Source organism: Telopea speciosissima, unplaced genomic scaffold, assembly GCF_018873765.1.
Source record: "Telopea speciosissima isolate NSW1024214 ecotype Mountain lineage unplaced genomic scaffold, Tspe_v1 Tspe_v1.0855, whole genome shotgun sequence".
NCBI lineage: Eukaryota > Viridiplantae > Streptophyta > Magnoliopsida > Proteales > Proteaceae > Telopea > Telopea speciosissima.
Genome location: NW_025318191.1, coordinates 1 through 8,422, shown reverse-complemented (window position 1 = coordinate 8,422; position 8,422 = coordinate 1). Strand labels below are relative to the sequence as shown.

The following is an 8,422-nucleotide window of genomic DNA, read 5'->3' as shown; positions in this document are numbered from 1 at the left end:
CTTTTGCTTGGTGATCTCATAGTTTCTATATGGGGTGGAGACTCTGGGATCGGTCCATGGATTTCCTTCTTTTTGTTGCATTGTACTCAAAAGGTTGAAGGGAGATAGTGCATCAAGTCATTTGCAAGAACCATCCATCTTGAATCTTGATCCTTTTTCCCATTTCTCCCAAATGAGGGAACCTCTAGGGCTTATTGGGACAGATTCCTCACCGATCCTGATTGATTTTGATCTGATCCGGGATTGGTGCAGGTCTCGATTCTGGGTTTTTAATCCTTGCCGTCTTTTGTTTAGTGAAGTTGCTCTAATTACATCCCAAACTAACTAAGATTAAAGAAAGAGGCTCATGTGACTACAAATTTTCTGTACGTTTATATCCTCTTCCTCCAACCTAAAAGGGAGAGTATGGATTCTTAGCATATCCTTTAATGGATGGTTTTTATGGTAGTAACAATTCTAGGAGAACCCTTTACAATTTTGTTGCCATATACTGTAATAGAAGTGGAATGAAATCAATAAAAGAAGGAAGAGAGAAGGAATTGAATCAATATTCATATATTATGGAAACCCATAATGCTTCTGTTTATAATGGTTATAACAGACTGGATTTGGAAATGCAGTCATTATACATGGCTGCAACTGTAACAACATTTACATATGGAAACTCCCACACCCTGTAACTTTTAATTAATCACCACAGCTGTTCTCTGTCTCTCTCTCTCTCTAATCCTTCTTTTTATGGCCACACCGCACTTGAACGGCTAATGTCTTCACGATTCCTGGACATGGTTCTTCGTCCTTCTTGGTTAACTTCTTCCACTCCACTGGTAAGCTGCAAGCAGTCTTTCCCAAGCAAGTCTGCTCAAACCCATCACAAATTAGTGAGTGCCCTTTATAAATATCTATATAAACTTGGAGAAAAAGAGTGAGTGAGAGAGAGAGAGAGAGAGAGAGAGAGAGAGAGATACCTCTTCTACGATTTCCTGGGTATGGGATGCACCGCAAGTTCCAATGGTGAAGTTTCCGCAGGCTCCATAAGGATCACCGAAGCTTGCAAAATCAACCTTGGAAATCACCTTGTGGCTGGGGCACTTCAAGCTAGCATGTGGTATCCTCTTGTCCATAGAGGCCTCTCCCTTCCATTTTTTCACTTGTGGAAGGTGAATTTCTGTGAGGTAGCTGCACACAGTGTCTCTGTGGACAGTCAAGATACTGACCTCTTCTGGGTTTCCTCCCATTTCCTCAAAGAGAACCAGAAGGTTATTAGTTGGCTTCAAGAAGGATCTTGGAACATGGTACCTGAAATAGGCAAAAATGGTCATATTAGGTAATCAGAGGCAGGGAAACTGAGAAAGACATATTATATGTGAAAACACCAAAAACAGAGACTTACTCTGACTGGGAAGGCTTCCCAAGAGGGGACAAGTAGGAGACCCAGTAACGCCCAATGCTTTTACCATTGACCCAAGCCATGCCTTTGGCCATACTTGTTAGATTGAGAGCAACGGGAGAGTTTCCTTCTGGAGCATCAAAGTAAGTCTGCAATAAAGCAATGATGCCTTTGTGAGATCTCACAGAAACTTTTGCTTCAAATCTAAAAATGGTCTGTTTTGTGTTTTTCTCACAGTACCTTGTACCATGTGAGAGCAGTTCCCTTGCCCTTGGCTTCAGTCCACTGTACCTTGTGTGATCCCCCTTGGGTATATAGATGGAGCTTTTCTCCATTTACACCAACCTATGCCACACCAATAATGCTTTACCACTAGTTTTCTCTTCAAGGGCTATTCATTTTAGATATGTAAGAACAAAAATGGTTACCGTATGTCCCCATCCATTCTGTGTCAGGTCAATTGTTCCCATGTTCAAACCTTGGATGAATACATTGCGAATTCCGGCCATCCTACGTTCCAAGTAGACTCCGCTATCCTTCAATCATAAAGAGCAAAAACACCTTCAGTCTCTCATTTAAAATTAGAAATGTAGAGATAAAACATAAAAGGGAGGATGAGCTTGAAATGTTTGTATTCTTTACTGGGAATCCGACTGTCATGCCCAATAGTGATATAGTGTTATGTCCAGGCCTTAGGTTCACAGCACTCCTGTATGTGAAACTCTTTTCTAGATGGCTACCCCTTCCAGATCCTGAAAACAACCATACCATAAGTGAGCTTAAAAGGACTAAAACAAGAGTCTTAAAACTATGTGAAAGGTTATATTAGGAAGCACATTCATGGTCATTCGAAATAAAATTTAGATCTTACCTACGTATTCGCCGTTTACAAATGTATGCATTGCATGACCTAGATTTGCAATCTGGATGACTGGGACAATGTCAGTACGCCTCGGTAAGTCATAAGTTCGCAATTGAAGGCTGACATCAGAATTACACCATTGTTAGTAGTATTAAGCAAAAAAAATAAATATGTATTCTGACTTTCCTCAAGTATGAATTTCACTAATTGAAATAACAAAACAAAGAACAAGCTCCGGATATATTTGGTCTTACCTAGTAGTATACCAGAGGTAGTCTGAGGTATCTTTTGTCTGGTTCATGAGTTCCAATGGGGTCAGATGTTTTACGACCGCATCTTTAATGGTAGGGATAGGTTCTCGGGACATTTCCCAGCGAAGATTGCTGTTAGCTTTTTCTGATACCTTGAAACTTCTTGAATTGTGCTGGGCAATTACCTGTTTTACCATATATAAAAAGGGTAATCACACATCTTTTTAAATTGGTTTATTTGCATACATGAAAAGGCAATTCAAGAATTGATGATGGACTACTTCATGAGATTCACTTCTAGTTCATGGATTAGCCTTTTCAGATTAAAAGCTTTGTATTGTTTTTTTTTTTTTAATGAAAGGAGTGACCAGGGGAGTACCGTTTGAGTATTGTAAGCCACAGTATTGCAATCAGGGAGGATGCTAATGGAATGTGCAGGTAAGTAATACTCCTTGCCCCTGAATATTGCAGTTGCTGGGACCCTAACATCACTGTTGCTCAAGAAAGCTGCACACTGTTCAGTTCCCGGAATTTGGTAAATTATGGCCTGCATTACAGAATATCCAATTCTACTCTTTAATATATGTGATGAAATTAGACTCCTCAGTAAAGATACACACTATGGGAAACATGTTCTTGTTCTTTTTCCTCCCTCCTTTCACCTCATGTTTTTGCTCTAGTTAATTCCCTACCTCTAGTCCCTGACCCAATTTTTCCATACTGGAGACACCGTCAAGCAAAGGTGTCTTGCACATTCTTAAAGCACTGTGCAAGTCCCTGAGGTGACCCCATTTAGGGTCCTTCGGCATACCTGAAGACAAAATCAAAATGTGTGAAATGGGAGAAGTGGAAAGATGAGCTTTGGAGAAAACCATTAAAAGACAATGATTTCACATGTCTCACCATATTCATCAAGAGGAGCTTCATCATAGTAGCGGGTTGTAACAAATGAGGAAGATGTTCTACCATAATTGGTCCCTCCATAATACTAAGTCACAAAACAAAGGAATTGAAGTTCTGTCAAGAGCCATTTTCTGCGCAGTTTGCTCAACATATTATGGAAAAATGACTGGCACATCCATACCATATAGTAGTTTACAAGAGTGCCATTCTTAGAGAACCAACGAGCAACAGCGTATGCAAGGTCTTCTGCTGACCTCTGAGATGGTGGATCCCCAAATACTCTGTACCTGTAATCACCAAAGAGACTTGTTCAATCTTTAAACTCCTATCTCACATAACCAGGCATTTAAAATGATAGGCTTAAAAATAATAGAACTCCTGCAGATTGTTAGTGTTTTTTTTTTTTAATTTTTTATGGTGGAGCAATTTTCCAGAGTGATGTACCACTTTGACAAGCTCTATATATCCATTCTCTTTATATGTATAGTGCCAGAGAATAATATGAGGCAGTAGTAAATCCATGGTAATGATTTAATGCCCTTAAAAGTATACTCACTGAGCAGTCCAGTTCTCAGTCCATAGAGATGGTTTGTAGGGTTTATTTGGGCCAGTGAAAGTATCTCCACAGTTTCTTCCGTTGCATGCGTTGATCTGCAATATAAAGAGACTACTTATCTTTAGTTCTGATGGTAGAATTTAACTACTGTTATATTGGGTTAAATTTGAAAATTAATCTTCATTACTCTCAAAAATTTCTTGGAGAAAACCTTTTAGCCTTACCACTGGATCAGGAGCATCCTTTTGCTTGCACATCACCCATGGGACTCCTGTTTTGGTTGCCACAGCCATGTTTGCAGCCCACTGAATGTAATCAGTACCCGACTCTTTGAATGCAATTTGGATGGTATTATATTCATTCTCGATCTGCAGTGACCATAGATTAGATTGATACTAATGGCATGATCATCCAAATTAAGGGGAGTGACTAGTGAGGGTATAGTTCTACCTGTGATAGAATGATAGGACCTCCTTGAGGGGCAAATAACTTTGCTTCCTTCATTTTCTTTATAATCGTCTTGGTGAATCTCTTCATGTGATACTGCAGGCCAGAATGATTCAGTTAGATAGGCCATACATATGTTAAGCATGTTTGGTGTAAGAGAGATGAATGTAATCACCTTGTATGGTGGATTATGAGTTCGAAAAGTAACATTGTTGACCTCTCTCATCCAATATGGAAACCCTCTGCATATTATTTAAACACTGTAATTTAGTTTACTAATTCACAAAAGAGAGATCGAAGAAAATGAAAAAGAAAACACATAAAAATTTTTGAACAGTACCCGAAGTTCCATTCAGCCTGGATGAAGGGTCCAAGCCTGAGGATCGCATACATACCATTCTCTTGAATTGTTTTGATGAATTTTACTAAATCATAGTTCCCTTCAAAATTCCACTGCAATTTTGAAACCCCCCCCCCAAAAAAAAAAAAAACACTAACTCAGAAACAATACCTTTAACAAGCAAAATGAAAGCCATAAAAGAAGATGAGAATGAAGATTTCTCCCTCTCCTTTTAGTTTCTTTGGCTTTTGTGTCTTACCTTGCCCTCTTCAGGCTCATGAACATTCCAAAAGACATAAGTAGAGATTGCATTCAACCCTCCATGCTTAGATTTATTGAGGACTTGGGACCACATCTGAGAACAATTCAATACCCCAAATGATGGGTGGGGGGAGAAATCATCAGTTATTTCAAATAAACATGTAGATTAAGATCAACACAGAAGTCTAATTGAAGAGCTGCATATTACATCTGGAGGAAGACGTGGGTAATGGACTGAACCAGAGAAGATTAACTCTCTCTTTCCATTGATAATTAAGGATCTCCCATCATAAGTCACTTCCTTAAGGGTCTTCTTCTTGGCATGTGAAACAGCCGAGATGGCCAATAAGGAGAGTATCAAAAGGATAAATCCCCGGCTTTGTTTCGACATTGTGAGGTCTCAACAGTGGTTGATCTTGGACAAAAAAATTAATTGAAAAACAAGACCCAGAGAGATGGAAAAAGACTAAAGAGAGGCTGGTGTGATTGCAGCAACTATGGGTCTTGTTCCTCAAATGGAGGAAGCAAGCAAGTTGTAATGAGAGCCCATTAGCCTTTTTATCTTGTTAAATTACTAAAGGTTAGTTTGAGAGGGTATGATAAATAGAATGTCTTCAGGAGCAAATATCGGAAGCTGCTTGTTTTCTGTCTTAATTGTGTTGTCTTGGTTGTTTTAATCTCTTGGCTCTTCTTTCTTCTTACAGTTCCTTCTCACATTTTTTGCATAATTGCCTCTCTCCCTGCCTAGCTTCTTTCTATTCTCAGGGAGTTTGAACTAGAGTTATTAGAGTTATTCGTTGGATTCAGTTGCTGACCCAGTCGCCCTTTATTTTAATATTTAAGGATTCGAAATTGGCGGGGAACTTAAACTTTGTGACGTGTCAATAAGGTGTATTTCCATGTGGCACATAATCTCAATTGTTATTTTTTTATTTTTTATGAGAACTTAATTACATAAATAGGGGAGAAAAAAATGCAATTTGTCGGACAATTTCGCCCTTAATTTTAATTAAAAAAAATAAAAAATAGGGGTGTTGCGAGAATCGAACTCGCGACCTCTTGCACCCAAAGCAAGAATCATACCACTAGACCAAACACCCAGCTTATATAAAATTGAACTACTATATTATAGAAACTTTTAATTATACATCCTATAGTCAACATTCAGGACAATTCAGACATTGAATTGGATGAATTCCACTCTCAATTCTCACGTTTTTTCTTTGGTAGGGGGAGGGGGTGGGGAAACCATAGCTGCATTCTTGGAGTGATTTGAAAAAAAAAAAAAAAAAAAAAGTCATTCCTAAGTGATTCAACATTGGCATGACTTAAACGTTAACGAAGAATTACAAACGTTTGGTCTTTGAGGGTTTGGAGAAAACGAATCTAGAAAAAATATAACAACTGCCAATTTACCATGAAATGTATAAATTCTAGATATAGTTGTGTAATGTGAAAAAATGATTTGATAATTCTGTCTTTGATAGATACACGAGATTCTATGATTGTATGGAATAACTGTGTGTCAAATTTATATTCAAAGTAGGGAAAGTGTTTTCTATGAAGAGCTTGACCCCTTCATTTGCAGGGTTAAGGAGAGTATTTTTATCATTCGAAAATGCAAAATCGTATCAAATGCTACCTCAATCTACATAAAAAATTTCTATAATATCCGTTCCCTCTAAAATTTCAAAACTCCCTCCACATTATACACGGAGAGGGAAGGAAAAGGCCTCTTTTCTATCTTTTTCTCACAAGTGTATCTCCTGATTCTCCTCCGTCTTCAACAGTTAGAGCCGAGAGAGCCTGGGGTTAAGGTTTCCTTTCAAAAGGATTCCCACAGGGCAGTGGCACTGATTTCTTAGATTCGTAGTAATCCTTAGCTGCAGAGATCGAGAAGGAGAGGAATTGTCTCAATGTCGACCCACCAAGACGATCTCGATCTCCTCCTCTCTCTTCAAGATAGGGTTTTGGAAACCCCTCCTGCTTCTCCTTCCACCCTTCACTCGGCGGAACCAGGCATCTCTCTCTTCTTCACCTTCACCTGCTTTTCCCTTCCGTTCTTTCACGAATCTACACTGTTATAAGACTGCATGTCCATGTCTTTTGATTGCAGGCTACCTGTCCGACGATGGATCTCCCAAGCGGGTCCGGAAGGCTGATATGTCTGTCTTCAGAGACTCTGTTGGAGAGTATCTCAAATATGAACCTAACATCGTCGAGAAAGCTTCCAGGTTGAGCAAACCTAGGAACTCAAATGATATTGATGTTGACAAATTCTCGGGTCTACGATTTCGGTACGTTTTAGCTCAACTAAAATCAAAGAAAACCGTCCAAATGGCTTTTCTTCCTCACATAACTATTGCTATATGTTTTCTTTTTTCTTGTTCAGGAAGCCCTTGTTATCAGCTGCAGAGCTGAGCAACCATTTCTCTGATATTCGTTTTGTTCAGTTGCCAGCAATAAGGTGCATAACGATGATTAGTTTGATTTCTCATGGATCTAACTATACCATTGCAATGAATTGGTGATCTAACACTTTGAGAGTCATCAGGAATTTACTTGTCAGTGATAACATTTCTGGTTGTTGGGCCACCGTCGGTGTTCTGGTTGAAAAAGGGGATCGGAGAGTAAGCTCCACTGGGAAGAACTTCTGTATATGGAGAATTGGGTGTTTGGATGAAAACACAACTCCTGTGTTCTTGTTTGGGGATGCTTACACTAAGAACTGTAATGAGATGGTAGGAACTGTCTTTGCATTTTTCAATGCTGGTGTACGCAAGGATACTAAGGTAAAACTTGAAAAACTACGATAGTTCTGTGTCTTCTAGACTATGGACTTACCTAACTTTAGCTATCTTTTGATAGGACCCTGGGTTTTCTCTCAGTGTGTTTTCGGCTAACCAAATTTTGAAGATGGGAACTTCTGTGGATTATGGAGTTTGCAAAGGAAACAGAAAGGACGGGATGGCTTGCACCGTTGTCATAAATAAGTATGTAGCTGATATTGTTTTTTGAGTTTTTATATAATCACCAATTTTTCATTTTCCCCTTTTTTCTCCCTTTCCTATAACATGTATTTATTTATGACTTTCTAAAGATACATGCGTGATATAATCCTACCGGAGACTCAAGTCTTAAGATTATCTTTTAGTGGTTAAAATATCATGATTTGGATGTAAGTTTCTTATTCTAATGTTGCCTTTAGTTGGTTGAGTATTACCCTAAAATAGAAGTACTTCAACGTCCAGTTAGGATCAATCTAAAGCAGCCCATTGCATTTAGAATTCGACCGTCAAACTATTAAACAAGTTACTTGAAGCACAGAACTGCTTCAACCATCCAAGTAGATTTGAATGGAAGATGTTCACTATCTAAACAGGAAATTACCTATGGTATACCTGTATTGAAA

The 8,422-nt window shown here is 38.7% G+C and overlaps 2 protein-coding genes and 1 non-coding gene across 4 annotated transcripts; 1 reads left to right on the top strand and 2 right to left on the bottom strand.

The window, feature by feature from the left end:
- Positions 1-512: 512 nt before the first annotated feature.
- Positions 513-5,424, bottom strand: LOC122648352 (beta-galactosidase 11-like). 2 transcript variants are annotated; one of them, XM_043841582.1, is made up of 19 exons: positions 5,219-5,424; positions 5,007-5,104; positions 4,750-4,865; positions 4,585-4,651; positions 4,413-4,505; positions 4,187-4,330; positions 3,963-4,057; positions 3,588-3,693; positions 3,407-3,491; positions 3,196-3,314; positions 2,883-3,050; positions 2,507-2,688; positions 2,262-2,371; positions 2,033-2,142; positions 1,819-1,926; positions 1,631-1,735; positions 1,394-1,539; positions 969-1,299; positions 513-858 (listed from the first exon to the last, which is right to left on the bottom strand). In XM_043841582.1, the coding sequence occupies exons 3-19, from the start codon at positions 4,800-4,802 to the stop codon at positions 724-726; spliced, it is 2,157 nt and encodes a 718-aa protein (XP_043697517.1). In that variant the 5' UTR covers positions 4,803-4,865; positions 5,007-5,104; positions 5,219-5,424; the 3' UTR covers positions 513-723. The 2 variants fall into 2 exon arrangements, with proteins under 2 accessions (XP_043697517.1, XP_043697518.1); XM_043841583.1 differs by having other exon boundaries at positions 4,750-4,862; positions 5,009-5,104.
- Positions 5,425-6,038: 614 nt separating this feature from the next.
- TRNAP-UGG lies at positions 6,039-6,110 on the bottom strand. The gene has a single exon. It is a non-coding gene; the product is annotated as a tRNA-Pro (tRNA).
- Positions 6,111-6,846: 736 nt separating this feature from the next.
- Positions 6,847-8,056, top strand: LOC122648353 (protein MCM10 homolog). Its single transcript, XM_043841585.1, has 5 exons — positions 6,847-7,029; positions 7,127-7,307; positions 7,403-7,477; positions 7,565-7,802; positions 7,879-8,056. The coding sequence occupies exons 1-5, from the start codon at positions 6,927-6,929 to the stop codon at positions 8,026-8,028; spliced, it is 747 nt and encodes a 248-aa protein (XP_043697520.1). The 5' UTR covers positions 6,847-6,926; the 3' UTR covers positions 8,029-8,056.
- Positions 8,057-8,422: the final 366 nt, after the last annotated feature.

Bases quoted from the DNA above. Each gene is read 5' to 3' on its own strand.
- LOC122648352 (XM_043841583.1), bottom strand. From the start codon at position 5,401: ATGTCGAAACAAAGCCGGGGATTTATCCTTTTGATACTCTCCTTATTG. The intron at 1,540-1,630 runs GTACTGTGAGAA...GCTTTATTGCAG, and splicing joins CTGCTCTCACATGGTACAAG to ACTTACTTTGATGCTCCAGA. The intron at 859-968 runs GTATCTCTCTCT...GGGTTTGAGCAG, and splicing joins CCCAGGAAATCGTAGAAGAG to ACTTGCTTGGGAAAGACTGC.
- LOC122648353 (XM_043841585.1), top strand. From the start codon at position 6,927: ATGTCGACCCACCAAGACGATCTCGATCTCCTCCTCTCTCTTCAAGAT. The intron at 7,030-7,126 runs GCATCTCTCTCT...TTTTGATTGCAG, and splicing joins CCTTCACTCGGCGGAACCAG to GCTACCTGTCCGACGATGGA. The intron at 7,478-7,564 runs GTGCATAACGAT...GAGAGTCATCAG, and splicing joins GTTCAGTTGCCAGCAATAAG to GAATTTACTTGTCAGTGATA.